The 23,052-nt window shown below is 40.4% G+C and overlaps 1 protein-coding gene across 2 annotated transcripts in view; it reads left to right on the top strand.

Annotated features, from left to right (window-relative positions):
• LOC105229928 (inositol 1,4,5-trisphosphate receptor) overlaps positions 1 to 21,396 on the top strand; it is a 32,894-nt gene extending 11,498 nt beyond the window's left edge. The window contains exons 2-25 of one of the 2 annotated variants that reach the window (XM_011210433.4): positions 6,995 to 7,566; positions 9,423 to 9,493; positions 9,721 to 9,836; positions 10,076 to 10,829; positions 10,924 to 11,138; positions 11,268 to 11,741; positions 11,814 to 12,332; positions 12,422 to 12,597; positions 12,685 to 12,840; positions 12,916 to 13,069; positions 13,136 to 13,292; positions 13,504 to 13,524; positions 13,654 to 14,315; positions 14,635 to 14,770; positions 14,837 to 14,980; positions 15,220 to 15,443; positions 15,525 to 16,953; positions 17,031 to 18,442; positions 18,502 to 18,694; positions 18,794 to 18,916; positions 18,993 to 19,165; positions 19,225 to 19,389; positions 19,469 to 19,942; positions 20,011 to 21,396. In XM_011210433.4, coding sequence (XP_011208735.2) covers positions 7,466 to 7,566; positions 9,423 to 9,493; positions 9,721 to 9,836; positions 10,076 to 10,829; positions 10,924 to 11,138; positions 11,268 to 11,741; positions 11,814 to 12,332; positions 12,422 to 12,597; positions 12,685 to 12,840; positions 12,916 to 13,069; positions 13,136 to 13,292; positions 13,504 to 13,524; positions 13,654 to 14,315; positions 14,635 to 14,770; positions 14,837 to 14,980; positions 15,220 to 15,443; positions 15,525 to 16,953; positions 17,031 to 18,442; positions 18,502 to 18,694; positions 18,794 to 18,916; positions 18,993 to 19,165; positions 19,225 to 19,389; positions 19,469 to 19,942; positions 20,011 to 20,604 — 8,643 coding nt within the window. In that variant the 5' untranslated portion in view covers positions 6,995 to 7,465 and the 3' untranslated portion in view covers positions 20,605 to 21,396. The remainder of the gene's footprint in view (positions 1 to 6,994; positions 7,567 to 9,422; positions 9,494 to 9,720; positions 9,837 to 10,075; positions 10,830 to 10,923; positions 11,139 to 11,267; positions 11,742 to 11,813; positions 12,333 to 12,421; positions 12,598 to 12,684; positions 12,841 to 12,915; positions 13,070 to 13,135; positions 13,293 to 13,503; positions 13,525 to 13,653; positions 14,316 to 14,634; positions 14,771 to 14,836; positions 14,981 to 15,219; positions 15,444 to 15,524; positions 16,954 to 17,030; positions 18,443 to 18,501; positions 18,695 to 18,793; positions 18,917 to 18,992; positions 19,166 to 19,224; positions 19,390 to 19,468; positions 19,943 to 20,010) is intronic. The other variant, XM_011210435.4, reaches the window with a different exon arrangement.
• The last annotated feature ends 1,656 nt before the right edge of the window (positions 21,397 to 23,052 follow it).

The following is a 23,052-nucleotide window of genomic DNA, read 5'->3' on the forward strand; positions in this document are numbered from 1 at the left end:
GACTCGTTCGACGATTTCAACCGCTAACTGGCCAATGAGACGCGTGATGTTTTGATCCAAGGTCTGAATCGAAGCGGGATTCTCCGCATAGACTTTAGACTTTACCTATCACCACAGGAAAAAGTCTAACGGTGTGTTATCACACGAGCTTGGTGGCCAATCGACCATCCAATAGTGAAATTATAAGCTCATCGAAGTGTTCTTTCAATAAATCCATTGATTGATGCTATGTATGAGCAGTAGTGCCTTCTTGTTGAAACCATATGTCGCCAAGATCACAAGCTTTAATTTCAGGCGTCAAATAGTCGGTTATCATAGCGCGATAAGGATAAAACTATACAAAGAATTTGTCTCTAATTTTGTATTTCTAAGCAAATTTTACGTGCGGAATCATTGAGAATTCGTTCTCGTTACGAATGTTGAAAAGGCTTTTATCAAAAACGTAAGGCTACGTGGTACAAAGCCTTCAAAGACGGTTGAGAGATCGTTGAAGAAATGCTTCGACACGACATCTCTCGCGAGTCCGTTTGAATGATTTTGGTGGATATTTAGGGTATGAAACGCGTTCTGGCTCAACTCGTTCCGATAAAGCTGAAATTTTTTCAAAAATAATACCATCTATCAACCACCGCATTCTCCAGATTTGGTTCCGAGTGATTTTTTCTTATTCCACAAACTGAAATTGCCGCTCCGTGGAACCCGTTTTCAGTCGATGGAGGAGATAAGACAAAATTTGCTGAATGACCTGAAGGCCATTCCAAAAAGAACTTATGAAAATGGTTCCGAAGACTGAAAAAGTCGTTGACATTAGTTTATTACATCTGGTGGGGATTACTTTGAAGGCGGGTACTTTTTCGTCATAATGTATAGAGCTTAATGGAGAATATTTTGAAAAACAATAAAGCTATTTTCAAGGATTATTATATATTTTTGTTCCCTAATCCCGATATATAAATAGCAACCCTTATAGTTACTAGAAGAAATTCACCTGTGAAGAGTACTCGTATTATAGCTTCTGTGTAGTCTATAAAGTTTTCTTATGTTTTTCCAACTAATAAGCCGGGCTATACAAATATGTATGTACGCATTTATATATGTAAGTGTTTAAATTTCGTTATTTTTATTATTTTTTAAAGATGCTAATTGCTATATAAGACTGCTATAAAAAATTCTATGACGCCGAAATTCAAATGAAAATCGTATTTTTTTTAAATATTTATATTATCAATTTGTTTGTGTTTGCATGGTAAACCACAAGTACGTGTGAAACCGCAATAAATTAGCTCACTTTATGCTCTGCCACATAGGCCACAACAAAAACAAGCAACAACTACACTTTAGGTCATTTTCGTAAATAAATAGAAGTCATTAAAATTCCTCGAGAACAACGAAAAACCCAAAATAAAAAGGAAAGAAGGAAGGAAAAAGAATACAGAACAAACACAATAGGAAATCACAACAGTATTGACCGCTAATTATTAGCTGAATGTATGTTTTCATTGAATATGTGTGTATGAACGCAATTTTTGGACTTCCAAAAAGCAGCCGAAAACAATACCAAATTCAAACAGATACGCATACATACAGAGCTATGCGCATACTTATGAAAATGAGAGTGAGAGTGTTTACTTAGATTAAGTGGAGTGGCCCGAAGAGCTTTCACTCTTGCGCGCAAATGCGCCCGCCGGCGACTGAGTGCACACTAAACTCCCTACAAGCCAACATAAGCCAACAATTCCCTAAGCTACGAGGCTTTTACTGCTTTATAGGTAAATACAGCCAGGAAGTCAGTGTGGCAAGAGCGCATAGTGCTCCTGCGCCTTTTCGAACTTTTGAGTGAAATTCTAAATGATTTGCGCTCAATAAGTGCACGCGTAACGCTTTTTCATAGCTTTTCCTGTGACTTTAGTTGGCTGGTTGTCAAACGAATTGTGCTGCTCGGTTGTGGGCTCTCATTTTCATTTCAGTTCGAGTCGGAAGCGGACGCGCGTCACCTATCGCACTCGCCGAGACACATACACACACGCATTCACAGGCCAGCACACACACTCAAACACCTTAAGAGGGTGCTCGCGCGCGAGTGAGTGGGTCAGTTCAATGTTCGGCGCATAGACGTAGCGTAACGATGATTTTTTTCTTTTAAACAACACAATTAAACAATTTTTTCGCGCATCGTTTGCTTGCTTACTTTTGATGAGTGCGTCAGATTTTTCGGCCGCTGCCAGTGTAATTCTGCGGTCGAAGATTTGTTTATTTCAAAGCAACGCTCCACAAACCGAAACGAACGTCGTGTCGGGCCAAACGTGTGGAGCAGCAACGCAGCAGCATCATTTAATATACCTGGTAAATTTTTCACAATCCAATTTGAGTGATGATTTTAAAATTCGAGTGTAAATATGAATTTTAAAATTTCTCCAAAAAGCAATGTAATTACGACAAAATATCATAAAAGATGTGAAATGTGGTAACAAGAAGCATGTTGAGACAGTTATGGCTCTGCAGGAAGTCAGCTATTGTTACAAATACGCATACATACATACAAATATGTATGCCCTTGAGTACATGATGGGATAATGTGAAAGCGTATGACTCGAATTTACGAGGCTGTGCTCCAAATATATTATTTTATAAGTGTATATGTGTATGTGTGGAGCAATCCCAAATCAAATTCCGTCCTAAATGGTATCTCCGAGCGTGTTAAGTGCTATAAATCAATCAGTAGCAATTAATTTCCAATAAAAAAATTATACCCATGAAATTCCCGTTCATGATCAAAGGTGAAATCGGTTTGCATATGTGAAGGTGTGAGCGTATACAGATATGTGTGAAAAATGTTCGTGGCTCACTAAAATCGTATGCAGCTCGTCAAATTTTGATGTTGTACAATGTTTAAAACGTATCTGTGTAAATACTTATGTGTGTACGTAGTGAAGTATTTGCATAATTGAGCAAGAAATATGTGTTGGAACTATAAGCCAATTTATGGTTAATCAAATTTAATTGAATTGGAAATAAATTTATTTTATTACTTTTTAATGCAAATATTTTATTTTCCTGGCATATGTTTGTTTTAGAATTAGCCACACTTAGTACATACATAAATGCATACTAAGTAACAATTGAGAATATATATTTTATTGCGAATCTTCGATAATAAAAGTAATAAGTAAAGAAACATCAAGATGGAACCAAACCGAACAATGCACAAATAACAAAAAAACGTTAACTTCAGCTAAACTAAAGCTATAATATTCTTCATAAATAAAAAAAAGTTTCAAGAACTTGATGTTAATCGGTCAGTTTGTATGGCAGCCATATGCTATAGTGATCCGATCTGAACAATTCCTTTGCAGATTGCATCATTGGCTTTCAGAAAAGTTGTTGCAAAAATTTCTTGGAGATATCTCGTCAAATGAAAAAGTCAGGTCAGGGCTATATGGTGTATGCATCAAAACTTCCCAGCCAAGCTCTCCCAGTTTTTGCCGAGTCATGAAAGATCTATGTGGTCTAGCGTTGTCCCGATGGAAGACGAAGCCATTTCTGTTGATCAGTTCTGGCCGCTTTTTTCGGTTGCTTGCTTCGATCTCATCAGTTGTTTACAGTAAAATGTAGAATCGATCGTTCGACCAGGCAGAAGCAGCTCATAGTGGATGATTCCTTTCCAGTCCCACCAAACACTCAGCATAACCTTTCGAGGCGTCAATCCATTTGGCTTTGCGGTCATTTGTTGAGCTTCACCACGCTTGTATCATGATCTTTTTCGCACATTATTATCGTATTTAATCCACTTTTCGTCTCCTGTTACCATTCGCTTTAGAAATGGTTCGATTTCATTTCGTTTCAGCAGAGAATTCTAGATGTTAATTCGGTCCATCAAATTTTTCACAAACAAACCAAACATCGAGCTTCTTTTTGTAGCCAACCTTTTTTAAATAGTTCAAAACCATTTGATGATTAATGTTAAGTTCCTTAGCGATGTCATGGCTGCTTATGTAGCGGTCCTGGTTAATCTTTTCCATAATTTCATCGACTTTTTCAACGATAGGTCGACCAGAGCGAGGTGCATCTTTCACATTGAAATTTCCAGAACGGAAGCGAGGGAACCATTGTTGTGCTACACGAACTGATACAGCACCGTCCCGTAAACTTCACAGATTTCATTGGTGACTTGCGTGGCATTCTTCTTTTTTCTTACAAATATTTTAAAATATAGCGAATTTCTTCATTATTTTCACTCATTTTTGAACAGCTGTATCTTTTTTTCAACTACCCCGAATTTAATATTTTTTTGGGTAAATGAAGCTTTAAATCTCACCTTTCCAACACTATATGGTATAACACAATGTGATTGATAGCTCTGAAGACATACGACTACAACGACTATTGACAAAATACGAAAAGACTTTTTCGACTGCCCAATATCTATATGTTTAATTGTTCCATGAAATAGCAATATTTTTTTCCTTCGGTTGTTACATATTTTCACGTTGACTGTCACTTATTCAGATGCTGCATGGAATTTGGTTGCTCGGCGCCACTCCGTTTACTTGTCGTTGTTGTCGTTAATGTTGTTTTTATTCTTTTTATAATGACATTACAGTTAAACATTGTATCTTTTGTATATGGATATGTATATGGGGTGGTAACCGACAGCAGCAGTTGTTAGTATATCTACGCCTGCTTGATAGGCTGCCTAGACTGTATGTCTCCTTTGCTCACATCGCCGACCAGCCCTTAAAATTATCCAGTTTGGCGTGTGGCAGCGTTCTTTTAGCCACTCACAATTCTCCCTAAATATTTATTTGTATAGTCGAGCTCGAGCACCGCAGTTTATGCCCCCTTTTTATGTTTGCTTCCTGCAAGTCTGCCAGGCATCTTTCAGCAGTCTGCTTTCGCCGCTCTTTCATTACTTTCATTTGAAATTCCAACATACTTACTTACACTTTGACCTAAAAACAATCCTATATACATGTGTATTTGTGAGTTTTAATATTTTACGAATATTTCATGTTTATGCCAGCGGGGCTAAGGTTTGTGGCAAGTGGAAAAAATGGTAAAAACGTTATAGTTTTATTTTTTAATTTTTTTTTATAATCAAACTATTTCACTTTGTGGCGAATGAGGTTATATAAATGTGTATTCTATTTACCCTCTTGACCGACTTCATTAAAATAATATAATTAAGTGCTTAATATAATTTAATGCATAACTAATGGTAGATAATTATGTTTGTTAGCTCATCTATAAGTATAAGTGTGTACTCAGTAGGTACATATATCCTACATACATAGCCAGTCATCGTAGTTCTCCTCATAATGGTAATGTGCTTGCTAGAATTGACCTTGCTGACTTCTGCCTTTCTCAACACCAATTTGATTGACATACGCAAAATTAAATTTTCCCACCTCCTACTTTTAGTTGCAATAAGTTTGCCGCGTCTGTGCGAAAACCCCTACATAAATACATCTTATGCATGTGTGAAGGTGTGTATATCCATTAAGAAAAGAGCACGTATCATTTGTTCGGCAGACAAGTGAAAGTTTCAAAAATAATTTCATTTGTAAATATATACATACTTATCCCTTCGGAACTGAGTTGAGGGCAACTCATGATATGCTGATACAAGAATTGATAGAACCCGCTCGTTCTTCCTTTTCGCTGCTTGGCGTCAATTGGAGATTCCAAATGTAGCCAGGTCCTTCTCCACCTGGTCTTTCCAACGAAGTGGAGGTCTTCCTCTGCTTCTCCTGGTGGGTACTGCGTCGAATACTTTTAGAGCTGGAGCGTTTTCATCCATTCGGACAACATTATCTATCCAGCGTAGCTACTGTCTCTTAATTCCCTGAACTATGTCAATGTCGTCGTATTCCTCGTACCGCTCATCGTTCTATCGAATGCGGTATTCGCCGTGGCCAACGCGCAAAGAACCATAAATCTTTCGTAGAACCTTTCTCTCGAAAACTCGTAACGTCGACTCATCAAATGTTGTCATCATTTATGCCTCTGCACCAAATAGCAGGACGGGAATGATGAGTGACTTATAGAGTTTTGTTTTTGTTCTTCGAGAGGACTTTACTTCTCAATCGCCTACTCAGTCCGAAGGAGCACCTGTTGTCAAGAGTTATTTTGAAATGAATTTCGAGGCTGATATTGTTGTAGGCGGTTCTGAGATAGACGAAAGTATCTACGACTTCGAAGTTACGACTGTCAACAGTGACGTTCGAGCCGAATCACGAGTGCGACGACTGTTTGTTTGATGACAGGAGATATTTCTTCTTGACCTGGTTCACTACCAGACCATTTGCTTCGCTGCCTTATCTATTCTGGAGAAAGAGAAATAACGTATCGGTTGTTGAGACCAAGGATATCAATATTATCAATATCATCATTATATCTTCGCTATTTAGCTCTGCAGAAAACAAGTTCAGTCTACAAAAATAAGAGATTGGGACAGTCGCTCTTAAAGATAAATATTGTAACATATATATGTGTATATATATGCAAACAAATGCGCTGTTACGAAATTTAGCATGAATTATTGTCCTAGAAGATGATGCAATCTCCGAACATACTGTTCAGATCGAACTACTACAGCATATAGGTGTTATAGTATATATAACTGTTTGCCTTAACCGATCTTCTGAACCCTTTTAAGTGGGTCAGGAACTTAATTTTTCTTATGTATCCATAATTTCAAGTGAAGGAATTCACCGAATTCGCGTCTACAATCTTTTCGGAGTGATTTGATACGTTGGCGATTTTTTCTACAAAAAACACAAATATCTGGAATATTTTTTATAAAACCTCAGCTTTGTTTTTTCCAAGTTTCCAACTCTCAATATCTGATTTTTTTCTTTTAATATGGAGAATTCTAGCGTAATTCCTTTATGTTTCATAGATCTTACTTTCACTGACATACCCAGAGATATATGCAAACTTTCTACTATCACAAGCACCAATTTAAGATACCTTTGCGATTTATCTCTCTTTACAGTTGAATTTCTAAAGCAAAGTTTACATACTTAGTACGCTGAACCTACTGCAGCAACAGTTATTGCCATAACTCAAGGAATTCTGCTGTTTGTAAGCAATTTTGCTGCCGTGAAAGACATACAAGCTCAAAACATACACATATTCATAAGCAAATAAGAGTAGACAACTCTTTAACTACTATCAAAACTCAGCTACAGCTCAACTATATCTTCCACTACAACTTACGTCTAATTCCTCGCTTCTCCGCCTACCATTGTTTCTGTCACATTTTCTGCGCCTTCTTTGGGCCCACAAACCCATACACAGACACACCAACAAACTGGCGAACTCATATGTGATATTTTACGAGAAGAAGAATAAGAAGAAGCAACAGGATATTCGAGCATTGTAATTTCCATTTGCTTGCGAGGCATAGTGAGCTCCAAGCACTGTCATTAGCAGCTACCCCACCGGCACGCCCACTTTCAACACAATGGGTGACAATATAATTGGCTCGGCAAGCTTCCTGCATTTGGGCGATATCGTGTCGCTTTATGCAGAGGGCAGTGTTTGTGGCTTTCTCAGCACACTTGGGTAAGTTAATGAATAATTAATTTTTATATCTTTCACTTTCATTAAACTAACATATTTATGTACTTGCTATTCACTAATACATTCCTAACAGGTCAATTGAAAAGTCCCCGGCCTACCATAGTAAAAAACATTTTTTTTTTTGGTAAAATTGGGTTTTTTATTCAACATAGTTCCCTTCGAGAGTGACTCTCCAATTTTTCGATACCATTGCTGTAGTAGCGAGGATTCTTTTGAGATCTGAGAACAGAATAGTCGCTGAGGACCAGATCTGGAGAACAAGATGGATGCCGAAACAAGTCGAAGCACAATTCATGGATTTTTTGCCATCACAGACTTGTGACACACGGTGGATTGTTTTGTTGAAACAACACTTAATTTTTCTTCAAATGCGGCCGTTTCTCGATTTTTTAAACTGCACAATAATGTTATTTAAAAGCCGTTGTTAATGGTCCTTCCTTTTCAAAGGTATTCAATAAAAATTATTCCGTGTTCTTTCTAAAATATAGACGGCATAACCTTGCTAGCCGACTGTTGCGTTTTTAGCACGCTATTGAGCTGATTCTTCGTGTGCAGTCCACTTGGATGGAGTGAAATGATGGAGCCATGCTTCATCCATTGTCACAAATTGATGCAAAAATTCGGGTTTAATGTGCAACCACTGCTTCGAATCATCAACTCGTTGTTCTTTTTTTTTTATCAAAAGTGAGCTCGCGTGGCACTCAGAGCTCAGGGCTTTCTGATACCCAAATATTCGTGAATGATACGGGGTTAGTCGGGAAAGTAATGGTACTGACTTTCTTTCGCCGCGACTGTATTTAGGAGCGTACGCGTACTGACTGGATTCGGTAGAGGACGTTCTCAAGTCCTCAAGAGACTCATCCGATAAGACATCGCAGCCGATTGTGAACAGCTACCTAACCAAGGCCTGTTTGCGCAGCCGCCTTATAGCCCAGATGTGGCCCCCTGGACTTTTTTGTTTCCTTGCCTGAAAAGACCGATGAAAGGCAAGCATTTTGAGATGACAGAGAAGATCCAAGCAGCATGCACCTCGGCTCTGAAGACTATTCCGGAGAATGCCTTCCGTGACGCCTTCAATCTTGGAAATCGCGCAGGCAGCGCTGCAACGACTCAGTCCTATTATTCCGGACAAACCGTTGTGTGTACACATTCCGTTGATAACTTTAGAGTGCCTGCTATCTGGAAAAGCTTCACCTTATGGTCAGCCAAATTATTTTCTGAAAATTTTTGATGTTATAGATCATATAGATTTAGTTCTAGTAGCGCCATTTATGTGTCAGGTCGGGAACTTTTCAAATAACCTGTTACATACATCTACATATTTACTAATTCATATTCATATTATAAGTCACTTTATGCTTATTTGTTTTTGTTGTGATTGTTGGCAATACAAAGAAAGCTCAGTACATAGGTAATGGTTCGCGTGTTGGCTCGAAAGGAATTTTCCTTTCTGCCTAGGCTCATGCGACCATTAAAGTGGCTTTTGTATTTGTACGATTTTACCTCCTACCGCAGCTAATGTGCTTATGAATTTGTATTACCTTCTCTAATTCACTAATTATGGTTGTTGTACGCCCGTCGTGTTATGTGCTAAAGCGCTGCAAACACTTTGTATTTGGCTATTAACTAATTTCATATTTACTTTACCATACCATGCCATTGCTGCATTCCCCGAACCAACCAACCAACCAATCAACCAACCGACCGACCATCAAATGAAACCGCCTGTTTTGTGTCCCTGTGTGTGCGCTCCGCCTGCCCGTGATAATGTCTTCAACGCCCGCTCACACAACAAACCCAATGACCTACACTGTATTACTGCTAATTGCCCGCGTCAGCCTGGTCGATGATCGCACGGTGGTTTGCCCGGAGGCGGGCGATTTGAATTATCCGCCTAAGAAGTTCAGAGGTGAGTGGTACTTTTAAGTTTTTGTTTTAGATTTGCGCTTGTACATATATTAAGCTCATCTGATGGAAGATGGGCGGTATGCTACTCTCACACTTTGATGAGAGATGGGCTGTATGCCCTTCTCTCATTTTGATAGGAGGGCGGTATGCCCCTCCCTCACTTTGGCACTTTTTTAATTTGACTGCGTTGTGGCATTTTTCACTCATTGTTTTATGGCATCTTTGCAGATTGTCTCATAAAGGTTTGTCCTATGAACCGTTACTCTGCACAAAAGCAATTCTGGAAAGCCGCCAAGCAGTCAGCCAGCTCTAACACAGACACGAATCTCTTGAAGCGTTTACATGTGAGTAGCTATTTTTTTAATATTTTGGTTTTATTAATTTTTATTCCTACCTAATATTGTAACATTGTTGGAGTGAAAGTAAAGGAAATTATCATATAACTTGACTCAAAGTTCAGCCATGCTTCTCATTCATTATAAATTAGAGAGAGGCCCGGGGTACTAAGTAGCCCGAAAGGAACTGTATTTACAACTCCTGTAGTATCGTCATTTATATTTAACCATTTTCTATATCCTCATAGCATGCTGCGGAGATTGAAAAGAAGCAAAATGATACCGAAAACAAGAAACTGCTGGGTACCGCAGTGCAATACGGCAGCGTCGTGCAGCTACTCCATCTCAAATCAAACAAATACCTAACTATGAACAAGCGATTGCCCTCATTGTTGGAGAAGAATGCAATGCGTGTCTATCTGGACGCCAATGGCAATGAGGGTTCTTGGTTCTACATAATGCCTTTCTATAAGCTACGTTCCGCGGGCGATAATGTTGTGGTTGGTGACAAAGTCATACTGAATCCCGTAAATGCTGAGCAACAAAATCTACATGTAGCCTCCAATTATGAATTACCGGACAATCCTGGCTGTAAGGAGGTAAACGTGCTCAACTCCTCCACCTCATGGAAGATCACGCTATTCATGGAGCATAAAGAGAATCAAGAACACATATTGAAAGGCGGCGATGTGGTACGTCTGTTTCATGCCGAACAAGAGAAATTTCTCACCATGGACGAGTATAAAAAGCAGCAGCATGTTTTTTTGCGCACAACGGGACGTACAAGCGCTACGGCGGCCACGAGCAGCAAAGCTCTTTGGGAGGTCGAGGTGGTGCAACATGATTCCTGTCGCGGCGGTGCTGGACACTGGAACTCCTTGTACCGTTTCAAGCATCTGGCCACTGGCTATTACCTCGCCGCCGAGCTGGAATCGGTGGGCAGCACGACGTTGATTCATTCTTTGGATGGAAATGGACTAGACACGTCATTGAAAGAGTCAGGTATGTATGAGTATCGCTAATAAAAGCAAACTTTTAACTTTTCAATATTTATTTACATTTTCTTAATTTATTTCCATCTAACACAATTACATAGAGAAGAGCAAATGCGAACGTTACCGCCTAGTGCCAGTCCCATACTCCACTGAAATCGCATCGGTATTCGAATTGGACCCCACAACGATGGCGCGCGCCGACAGTCTTGTGCCACAATCGAGTTATGTGCGTTTGCGGCATTTGTGCTCGAACACTTGGGTGCATGCCACCTCCATACCTATCGACATTGACGATGACAAACCGGTGATGTCAAAGGTACGAGTATATGTATGCACACACACACACAGACACAAACATAACACCAGACAATTCAATTACAATTACAAAACCAAAGCACTTTGACGCAGACCTTGAAAACTCAATTAATTATGAAAACATTTGCAGGTCTGCTGTTCGCCCATCAAAGAGGATAAGGAAGCCTTCGCGCTCATACCAGTCTCACCCGTGGAGGTGCGTGATTTGGATTTTGCAAATGATGCGTGCAAGGTGTTGGATACCGTTACCAGCAAGTTGGTTAACGGCAGCATTTCCATAAATGAGCGCCGCTCGTTGATAGCACTGCTGCAGGATATTGTCTTCTTCATTGCTGGCATGGAGAATGAACAGAACAAGGCGAAAGCATTGGAATTGACAATTAAGAATCCAATACGCGATCGTCAAAAACTGTTGCGCGAACAATATATCCTTAAGCAGTTGTTTAAAATTCTGCAGGGTCCCTTTCAAGAGCATCCGAGCGGTGAAGCACCCTTTCTACGTCTCGATGAGCTGAGCGATCCGAAAAATAGCCCTTATAAAAATATATTTCGCTTGTGCTACCGCATACTGCGTCTATCACAACAGGACTACCGTAAGAACCAGGTGAGTTTCAAGGAGTTCGGAGGAAATTCTGTGAAAAATGCGTTTTTTGTACTATTTATATATCTTTCGCAGGAGTATATAGCCAAGCACTTTGGTCTTATGCAAAAACAAATCGGCTACGATATTCTAGCGGAGGACACGATCACCGCACTATTGCACAACAATCGCAAATTGTTGGAAAAACACATAACCGCGGCAGAGATTGAGACCTTTGTAGGTCTTGTCCGCAAGAATATGCTTAACTGGGACTCACGCTTTCTCGACTATCTCTCCGATTTGTGTGTTTCGAATCGTAAGGCGATTGCGGTGACGCAAGAGCTCATTTGTAAGAGTGTGCTTAGTTCGAAGAACTCGGATATACTAATCGAGACTCAGATCAAGCATTTCAAAGCGCCTATGGGCGATGTGTATCGTAGCGCTGCCGAGGATTCCTATTCGCTGAGCACATTAACGGAGGTATTGGATGACGAGGAGAAGTCTGATTTGATCTCGAATTCAACCACAACGACAAGTTGGGATACGACAAGTTTAAATGATGCGCCCGAGATTGAGGAGAAGTATGAGATACACTTGAAGTGGCGTGGCCAACCAGTAAGTGCTGCCAAAAAATAAAAGAACACTCAAATTCAGGCGAAGTAAGAGTAATTGTATAATATAAATTAATTGCTTACGTTTTGTAGAATTCACGTTCTATGGGCGATCTGGCCGATTGTGCTGCTCAAGGCAAAGAGGAGGAAGCTGCCATATTGAATTACTATCGCCATCAATTGAATCTCTTTTCGAACATGTGTTTGAATCGCCAATACTTAGCGTTGAACATTTTATCGCCACATCTGGATATCGATTTGATACTCAAGTAAATTTACACACACACACAAATACACGAGCGTTAGATTTATAGCATGCTTATTATTGTTATTATTCTGGGTTTTGCACATTCCAGATGCATGTCCGATGAGACAATGCCGTATGAGCTGCGCGCCTCATTCTGCCGTCTAATGCTGCATTTGCATGTCGACCGTGATCCACAAGAGCCTGTGACACCGGTTAAATATGCGCGCCTCTGGAGCGAAATACCATCAAAAATGTCAATACTCGAGTAAGCGGCAATAATCTGTATACAACTTTTATGTGTGCATTCATTTTGTAATTGTGTTTTTTTTGTTTTTTGCAGCTACGATGGCAAAAACCAGCAACCCGATCAAAACAAAGAAGCTGTGCGCGCCAAATTCAACACGACAATCGCCTTTGTGGAGAATTATCTCTGCAACGTGGCCACCAAGGTGTGGTTATTCACCGACCAGGAGCAAAATAAACTGACTTTTGAGGTTAAGTTTTGCATTTTCAAATTTATGCTTTTCTCATTAATGCTTGTCATATTTGTGTTCCTTCAGGTGGTAAAATTGGCACGTGATCTAATCTACTTCGGCTTCTACAGTTTTAGCGATTTGCTGCGCCTGACCAAAACTCTGCTCTGCATTTTGGATTGTGTGTCGGAAACTGGCATGGACGGCGCAACACCCGGACGCTTTGTAAATACGGATATTGATTGTAAGTCGTTTAAATAATGTCAGGGAGAGAATGTATTTTGCAAAAGTTTAATTAGTAATGGAATTTCTGCTTGAGTTATGTTATCGAAAGTTCGTTTTACACCAATTACTGGCTTGTTATTATCGCCCGCTTAATATGTTTGCATTATATTTTTCTTTTCTTGCAACAAATTGTAATTGATGCATAAAAATATTAAAAATTAAAATATTAGCGCCAGCAGAAGAGGAAACGGGTGAGTTTGTCTCAAGTAGCGCCTATTACTAAAAATAGTTTTGTTCCTCCGTTACTTTCAAATAATTTTTTTTAATTTTATTTGCCTGCACTAACGAAAAAACTACTAACCCACTGCCTTCCCTCACAGCGGAAGGTGGCGTTCTACGTTCCATCGGTGATATGAACACAGTTATGACTTCGCTGGCGCTCGGTTCCGTCGGTCAAGCGATCGCCTCACCCGCCTCGCTGGCGCTGCAACATCGCAAGTCTGTTTCGCAGATGCTGAAGGAGTATCCACTGGTCATGGATACCAAGTTGAAGATAATTGAGATTCTACAATTCATACTGGACGTACGTTTGGATTATAGAATCAGTTGCCTCCTATCGATATTCAAGCGCGAATTTGATGAGACCGAAATTAGCGCAGCCGCGGCAGCAGCAGCAGCAGCTGCGGCAGCCCAGAATGCTGGCACAGCAGAGGGTACGCCAAGCGATGGCAACGTTAGTAGTGGCGAGACAAGTAGCAAGAATGCGGCGCTGATGGAGGCTGCGGCTGCAGCTGCTGCTGCGCTAAGTACACGTCAGAAGAATATCGATTTGGAGTCAATTGGTGTGCAGGCGGAGGACATTTTCGACTGTGATAGCGGCGATGCGTCGAATTTAGACTTGGATGGCCAAGGTGGGCGTACTTTTCTGCGCGTGCTGCTCCATCTCATCATGCACGACTATCCGCCGCTGGTGTCAGGCGCGCTGCATCTGCTCTTCAGACACTTCAGTCAGCGGCAGGAGGTATTGCAGGCTTTCAGACAGGTAAGTAGCAAAAAATAACTGTTGATTTATAAGTTTTATTTTGAAATTTGAACATTAATGAAAATTAAAAAACGCTATTTTCGTTAATATTTACTAACCACAATTTTTCTTTTGTATCTAAACCACGACTTATAATTTTTAACCCGTTTTATAACCACCCGTAACCCCATCCACAATCCGCTCTAACCGTGCTCTAGCCAAAATGGGATCATATCGTTAGTACTAACCATTTTTTGTTTCAATTTATTGTGTATATTTATTAAAATCGTTTACAAACACAAACCTTAAAAAAATTGCTAAAATTATACACTCTCCACAGGTGCAATTGCTTGTGTCCGACAGTGACGTAGAGTCTTATAAGCGCATCAAATTGGACTTGGATATTCTGCGGCAGAGCGTTGAAAAGTCCGAGCTGTGGGTCTATAAGCCGAAAACCACGGATGAGTACAATACCAGTAAGTATCTACACCACAAAGCTGGTAATAGACAGTATTAATTTCTTATCCTAACACCACTTGCAGCTGCTGAGCGCTCATCTGACCCGGCCATTGATGTCTCCAACTTGAGCAATGAATATCGTGCATCCTTGTCGAATGAGCAGTTAAATGAGTATAAAAAGGTTAAAGAGATACTCATACGCATGAATAAGTTTTGCGTTACATCGGGTATGTATTACCGTCTGAACATCTCGAACAAGCTTTCTCTTTAATGCCAAATTTTGCTGCACAAATTTATTATAATAATACTTTTGTCGATTTGTTTTCGCCCACCCTTTGCACAATCTGGATCAATTGAGTTGTGATGCTGTTATTTGCCTCTATTCTTCTTTTTATAACCTTAATTAACGCCTTTTTACAATACATTTTTTATAATATTACTTATACTATTCTTTACACCACCTAAGGCCCCAACGTCAAGCCGCGCAAGCACGAACAACGCCTTCTTCGCAACGTTGGTGTGCACACGGTTATTCTCGATCTGCTACAGAATCCATATGATGAAAAGGATGATGTGCTAATGAAGGAGCTGATGTGTTTGGCGCACGAGTTCCTGCAGAATTTCTGCTTGGGCAACCAACAAAATCAAGTTTTGTTGCATAATCAGTTGGATTTATTCCTCAATCCAGGCGTAAGTAGCAACCAACTGACACTTAAACATAAACTTTGTTGTAATATAAATTGTAATAACTGTTTCGTACTTCCGCTCCAGATCTTAGAGGCCAAGACCGTCTGTGCCATCTTTAAGGACAACCTCGCACTTTGCAACGAGGTCACCGACAAGGTCGTACAACATTTCGTACATTGCATTGAGATCCATGGCCGCCATGTTGTATACTTGCAATTCCTTCAAACAATCGTCAAAGCTGAGAACCAATTTATACGCAAATGTCAAGATATGGTCATGCAAGAGCTGATAAATGCCGGCGAAGATGTGCTCGTGTTCTACAATGACAAAAGCTCTTTTAATCAGTTCGTCGCCATGATGCAGAGCGAAAAGTCGCCACTGAATGACTCTAGTCCACTGCGCTATCATGTGGAACTCGTTAAGCTGCTCGCCTGTTGTACCATGGGCAAGAATGTCTACACGGAAATTAAATGTAATAATTTGCTCTCACTGGACGATATTGTAACGATTATTTGCAATCCTGCTTGCATACCGGAGGTGAAGGAAGCCTATGTTGATTTCCTGAATCATTGTTACATTGATACGGAGGTGGAGGTTAAAGAGATTTATTCCTCGAGTCACATGTGGAATTTGTTCGAGAAATCGTTTCTGGTCGATATCAATCAACTGATTGCCATCGGCGCCAATGCCGATAAGACGCTGCTCAATTATGTATTGAGCGGTGTGACGAATGTGTTGAATACCTTCTTCTCCAGTCCCTTCTCCGATCAGAGCACCATCGTGCAAACGCGTCAGATGATTTTCGTTCAGATACTGCAAGCCACCTATCGCTTAACACAGTGCAAGTGGCTGTCACTGGCCGATCGCTTTAATGTCGAGAACTGCGTTCGTACGTTGGCTGAGTCGGCGAAGACGCGTAATATTGCGATTCCGCTCGACTTGGAGCAACAGGTGGTGTCGATGTCTAGCAAAACAGCCTTGCTAACGCGTCAGACCACCAAATGGCTATTGGCCTCGAAGCAGCCAAAATATGAGACACAGCTCTCGGCAAATTTAATGCGTTTGGACCGTTCTATCATAGAGGGCTTGCAAGATATTGTGTCGCTGTTGGAAGATCAACTGAAGCCGGTGGTGGAGGCGGAGTTGTCGTTGTTGGTCGACATTCTGTACAGATCGGAGTTACTCTTTCCGCCAGGCACCGAGGCGCGCAAAAGTTGCGAAAGCGGCGGTTTTATTAGAAAGCTTATCAAGCACACAGAGAAGTTGCTGGAGGAGAAGGAAGAAAAGCTATGTGTTAAGGTGTTGCGTACGCTGCGCGAAATGATGGCAATCGATGTGAATTACGGTGACAAAGGAGATGCGCTGCGCAACACACTGCTAATGAGGTACTTTGATCGGAAGGGGGGCGGCGGAAGTGGTGGAATTATAAGCGGTGTTGGCGGAGGTGGCGCTAGTGGTATAATTACTGGGAGCGGCATTGATAGCCGTGGGGTAGGACCGAAGGCAATCGAAGGTTTGTTGCAGAAGTGTATTTCTCATTCAAAAATTGTTCTGATTTTCTGAATACTTATTGAATTTCAACTATTCCAGCCAAGCCAGATGGCACTGACGCTATCTTAATTGAGCAACAGAAGCGTATTCATCTCGTAACTCACGGTCCGGGCGCCAAGTATCTCCAGCGCGCTGGTAAAACTCTACACGAAGTTCAAAATCATTTGGATCGTGAGGGCGCCTCTGACTTGGTCATTGAACTCGTGATAAAGTCGGTACACTCGCCGTCAATTTTCGTGGAGGCAGTTGAACTGGGCATTGCGTTACTCGAGGGCGGCAATCCTATAATACAGAAGGGCATGTATCAAAAATTTCTCAGTGGCGATTTCAATCAAGCTTTCTATAAAGTTTTCTTCGAGAAAATGAAGGACGCCCAACAAGAAATAAAGTCAACGGTAACGGTTAATACCTCAGATATTGCGGCGAAGGCTCACGAAAACAAGCAAGATGTCAATCTGGAACTGGACAAAATAGCGCGTAAACATGGCGTGAAAAGTAATGGTGTTGTCATTACCGATGAGCTAAAGAAGGAATTGCACAATGCCGGTCTTGCAACCGCGCGCGCCTACGGCAACGCACGAAGTATTCATCCGGGTGATGAAAACTCTGCCATTAGCATTAATAGCCCATTGGAAGACATACTCGCCGAGAAGTTAGAAAAGCACAAAGACAGCAAGGATGATCGCAATAAGATTTCGAATAAAGTGTTGGTGATGCAACCGATTCTACGCTTCCTGCAGTTACTCTGCGAAAACCATAATCCCGATTTGCAAAATTTATTGCGCAATCAAAATAACAAAACCAACTATAATCTCGTCTCCGAAACCCTAATGTTCCTGGATTGCATTTGTGGCTCAACGACCGGTGGATTGGGTTTACTGGGACTATATATCAACGAAAACAATGTCGCACTGATCAACCAAACTTTGGAAACACTTACCGAATATTGTCAGGGGCCCTGTCATGAAAATCAAAATTGCATAGCCACGCACGAGTCCAATGGTCTCGACATTATAACAGCACTAATACTTAACAATATCAATCCGCTCGGCGAAAACCGTATGGATCTCGTCTTGGAGCTGAAGAATAATGCCTCCAAATTATTGTTGGCTATTATGGAAAGTCGCGGCGACAGTGAAAATGCCGAACGTATTTTGTATAATATGAACCCAAAGCAATTAGTAGAGGTAGCCTGTAAGGCATACCATCAAGAAGAGATGATCGACGAGAGTGATGAACATGATGGCGGCGATGGCGAAGCAGATGATGAGGTTTCGGTGAGTCCACGTGAAGTGGGTCATAACATTTACATACTGTGTCATCAGCTGGCGCAGCACAACAAGGAGTTGGCGGCGCTACTAAAGGCATGTGAAGATCCACAAGCAACCAGCTTTGATGCGAAAATGAGTCAGGCTTTAATGTATTATGCAACGCATACAGCACAAATTGAGGTGAGTGCTAAATTGGCTGTTGTTATGGTTTTTATTAATTTTTTATACTTGCTTTGAAGATCGTACGTAATGACCGCACTTTGGAGCAAATCGTTTTTCCAATCCCCGAAATATGCGAATATTTGACGACTGACACGAAAATCAAAATTTTGAACACAGCTGAACGCGATGATCAGGGCTCAAAAGTAGCGGATTTCTTTGACAAGGCCGAGGAGATGTTCAATGAAATGAAGTGGCAAAAGAAGTTGAGAGGTGAGTTCACGCTACGTTTGTCTAGCAATGCATAAGTGAATACTTACTAAATGATTGAAAGAAGCATAATGTATTAATAAAACATTTTCTTTGCCAAAGGACAACCCTTCCTGTTCTGGGTCAGCAGTTATATGTCATTATGGAGCAATATACTTTTCAATTGTGTTGTTGTTATCAATCTGATTGTAGCATTTTTCTATCCATTCGACAACACTGTACCGGGTAGGTATATAATACATTATTTTTAAACCTCCACTGTCATTTATTTTCTAAATTTTCCACTTTCTCTCCATCACAGAGCTCAGCTCACATATTTCATTACTTTTCTGGGCCATACTGTTGTTCTCATTGGCTATTGTTGTGACGCTACCGCGAGAATCAGGCATTCGCACGTTAATTGGCTCCGTGATATTACGTTCCATCTTTCTTATTGGTCCAGAATCGACGCTCTGTCTGTTGGGAGTTGTGACGGTAAGCTCAAGTTTGGAGGAAATTCAATTTCGAAATACATTTGCTCCTTGTCCTTACAGGTGACGTTGAAGAGCGTGCATATCGTGAGCATTATGGGCAACAATGGCACGCTGGAGAAGAATTTCTTCAAGATAATTACAGATATGCAACTACTATATCACTGCATATACATAATGTTCTGTTTTTGTGGACTGATCTTTCATCCCTTCTTCTACTCGCTGCTGGTGTGTATAAACACAAAAAAAATAAAATATTATTATCATACTTGTTCAATATATTAAATGCACACCATTTCTTCTTTAGCTATTCGATGTTGTATATCGCGAAGAAACTCTGGTGAATGTCATACGCTCCGTCACGCGCAACGGACGCTCAATCGTTTTAACAGCAGTCTTAGCGCTGATTTTGGTTTATCTATTTTCCATCATTGGTTATATGTTCTTTAAGGACGACTTTCTGGTCGAGGTCGATGCCGATGAGGGTCAGGCGAGTGCAACGACGCCAACGGTGCCAGATATTACCGTATCGATGGCGGCGAATGGCGCTGACAACACTTGCGGCGCGCCAGATGCTTTTAATAAAGGCATGTTTTGTGCTGGCGGCGGCAATAGTGGCGGTGAGGCTAGTGCTACTGTCACTGCTAGCAATGGCGGTTGTGGTGGCGATGCAAAAGAACGTTCTTGTGACTCCTTAGTTATGTGTATTGTTACTACACTGAATCAGGGTTTGCGTAATGGTGGCGGTATTGGCGATATACTACGCGCACCGTCCAGCAAGGTGAGTGGCTCATAAAAAATTACGTAAAGCTGAGCTAATATGCATTTGAATTTTTCTTTCACACGCAGGAAAGTCTATTCGCGGCACGCGTCATTTACGACTTGCTCTTCTTCTTCATCGTCATTATTATTGTTTTGAATTTAATTTTTGGCGTCATCATCGACACTTTTGCCGATCTGAGAAGTGAGAAGCAGCAAAAGGAACTCATCCTTAAGAACACCTGCTTTGTGTGCGGCCTAAATCGCTCGGCATTCGACAACAAAACCGTCAGTTTTGAGGAGCACATCAAAAGCGAACACAATATGTGGCATTATTTGTACTTTATAGTGTTGGTGAAGGTGAAGGATCCCACAGAGTTTACCGGACCCGAGAGTTACGTATACGCCATGGTGAAAGCAGGTATTTTGGATTGGTTCCCACGTCTGCGCGCCATGTCTTTGGCTGCCGTCGATGCCGACAGCGAGCAAATCGAGTTGCGTAGCCTGCAGGCTCAGCTGCCGGAGATGCAATTGCTCATAACAAGCTTGTCGCAGCAGTTGCATGAACTGAAGGATCACATGACGGAGCAGCGTAAACAAAAGCAGCGCTTAGGATTGCTCAATACAGCGCCAAGCAATCTATTGGCGTGTTATCAGTTGCGCGATGCGAACAGTTTGTCTTGATCTGTGTCAGCAACTGTTAGCGGTATATGAGTTGTGTAACGGTTTAAGCAATAACAAACAAAGTGGACATGTTAATGTATGCTAGTATTTGTCAAGGTTTCGCTTTTTGATTTTTATTTAATTTTTTTTATTTTTGATATTTCACAAAATCTCTCGAGGTTCGGCTCTAGTGGTAGTCATTAAGTGCAAGCGCAGCAATCAGCGTAGCTGTTTAGAAAGCGTAAGACATCAAAAACAAGTTTCGAAAATAATATTAACACGAAAGCAAACAAATGTTTGTAAAATATACAAGTAATTTTATGTATTATTCATAGTTGTGTGTGTATGTGTGTGTAATTGTAGTGTAAAATGTTTGGCTTCCTTATGCATTTTCTCCAAAAACTCGAAATGTGCATACATACCTCCTCGAATCACATGCACGTATGTATGTATATATGTATATACATACGTGCAAACGAATACGAATCTTAGATCTGCACTACATTTAAGCATAATGTTTACAATTTTCTGTCCGCTGTGCATTATTTAGTTTAGTTTAAAATTGCAATCTCTTATTATCGTCAATTGCCCACTTATTCTCCTTGGTCTCGATCGTTTTTGCGAATTATTTATACTTTTACTGACACTTTTTTGTTTTTATACCTACACACTTATAATATACATACATATATTTTATAGGCGCACGCTGACTTGTTGCACACCCACACATTTTCTTGTTCAATAACCAAAACACTACATACAGACATACATATAAAATATACCTACGTACATTAAACTTGAACTGTTATAAACATCAAAACAAAAAACAAAAACAATAATATTACTAGGGATACTATCGTATCACATCTCTGCAATAACCAACTTTATATGTGTGTATATATTTTATGGTAAAAACTCTCTACTAAAATGTGATCTTTTCGACTTTTTACTTAAATTCATAAACTATTACACAACGTGTCCTTCCCAACCTCTACTGAAGTGTATTCAAACTAACTGCTGTGGTCTCTATTGTACTTTTTTTATTTACATACAATACATTTCTATTTACAAACAATATGATACATACATATACATACCGGTATATTAGTAGTTTTGACAAATTTTCGAAGTACTTTAATTAAAATTAATTATAAACTAAAATTGTAGTTTAGTGTAAACTTATAGAGACTAATTTTTAGCTCAATTAATATTAATAGTATTCATTATTATATTTAAATATATTGAAAATGTAATAAACACACTTACATACATATACATATATATTAATTGAATTATAATGAGTATGCAGTTACGGAATTCTATGGAAAACTTGAATAAAATTGTAGTCCATCACATGAAAATCAAAGCGGTCTTTTACTAAAATAGTAGACATTGTGACAAAAAAGTACCAGGAAATTGTAAAAAACGTAAAATATTTAATTATTTATCAACAGTTATTTAGTCGCCTTCGAAGTAAGGCTTGTCCGGAAAATAATGCACTTCGGAGCGTGCGCGCACCGACTGAATTCGTTAGAGGGCGTTCCTAGCTAACGAACAATCGGCTGGTTAGGACAAACATTTTCGCGACGTGTTTCTATGAGTGGTGCAAGCCGAAAATGCAGCGTTCGTTACAGCAGAAGTACGCGATTAAATTCTGTGTGAAACTCGTTAAATCTGCGCCAGAGACGTATGACCTAGCAGACTTACCCAAATGTTGCTTTAGCATAAAGTGGGGTGTTTCGGTGGCACCAGGCCTTATTGGGAGGCCGGGAAAAGGTCGCTGATGAAGACCGGAAGAATGAGCGAATGCAAAGTGAAAACGTTGCTCATTGTCTTTTTTGACATCAAGGTATCGTACTCTTGGACAAACCGTCAACGTCAAGGTTTTCGTGGAAGTCCTCAAGAGACTCAAACGAAGGGTCAATCGGGTCCGGCAAGACATCACAGCCGATTGGAAGTTGCACCATGACACCGCCTTTCTTTTGAACAGCTACATAACCAAGGCCGGTATCCCAACGCTTCCACAGCCGTCCTATAGCCCAGATGTGACCGCTAGGGACTTTTTTCTTTGCCTGAAATGGCCGTTGAAAGAGGATTCAAGCAGCAGAAGGAGCATATTTTGAAAGTTTTTAAAGAATTGTAACGATTGGTTCAATACATTTTTTCCTATTACTTTCCGGACAAACCCCGCATAATGCTCTTCATGAATGTGGTATCGGAATTCGAACAATCAAGCATATCCAAAGTGACCTGTCTACGATACTATTTCTGAAAAAAGTTAAATTTTTTCGGGACGAGTCGAGCAAGAATGCGTTTTATACTCAAAATATCCACCAAAATCTTTCGAACGGACTCCCGAGCGCTGTCGAGCTTTGTCATCTCTCTAACACTTGCCTGACGATTTTCAAGCACCATATCCTTCACTTTTTTTAATATTATCATCAGTTGAAGGGTCGCGAGACGTAGGCT

Source organism: Bactrocera dorsalis, chromosome 2 (assembly GCF_023373825.1).
Source record: "Bactrocera dorsalis isolate Fly_Bdor chromosome 2, ASM2337382v1, whole genome shotgun sequence".
Lineage (NCBI taxonomy): Eukaryota > Metazoa > Arthropoda > Insecta > Diptera > Tephritidae > Bactrocera > Bactrocera dorsalis.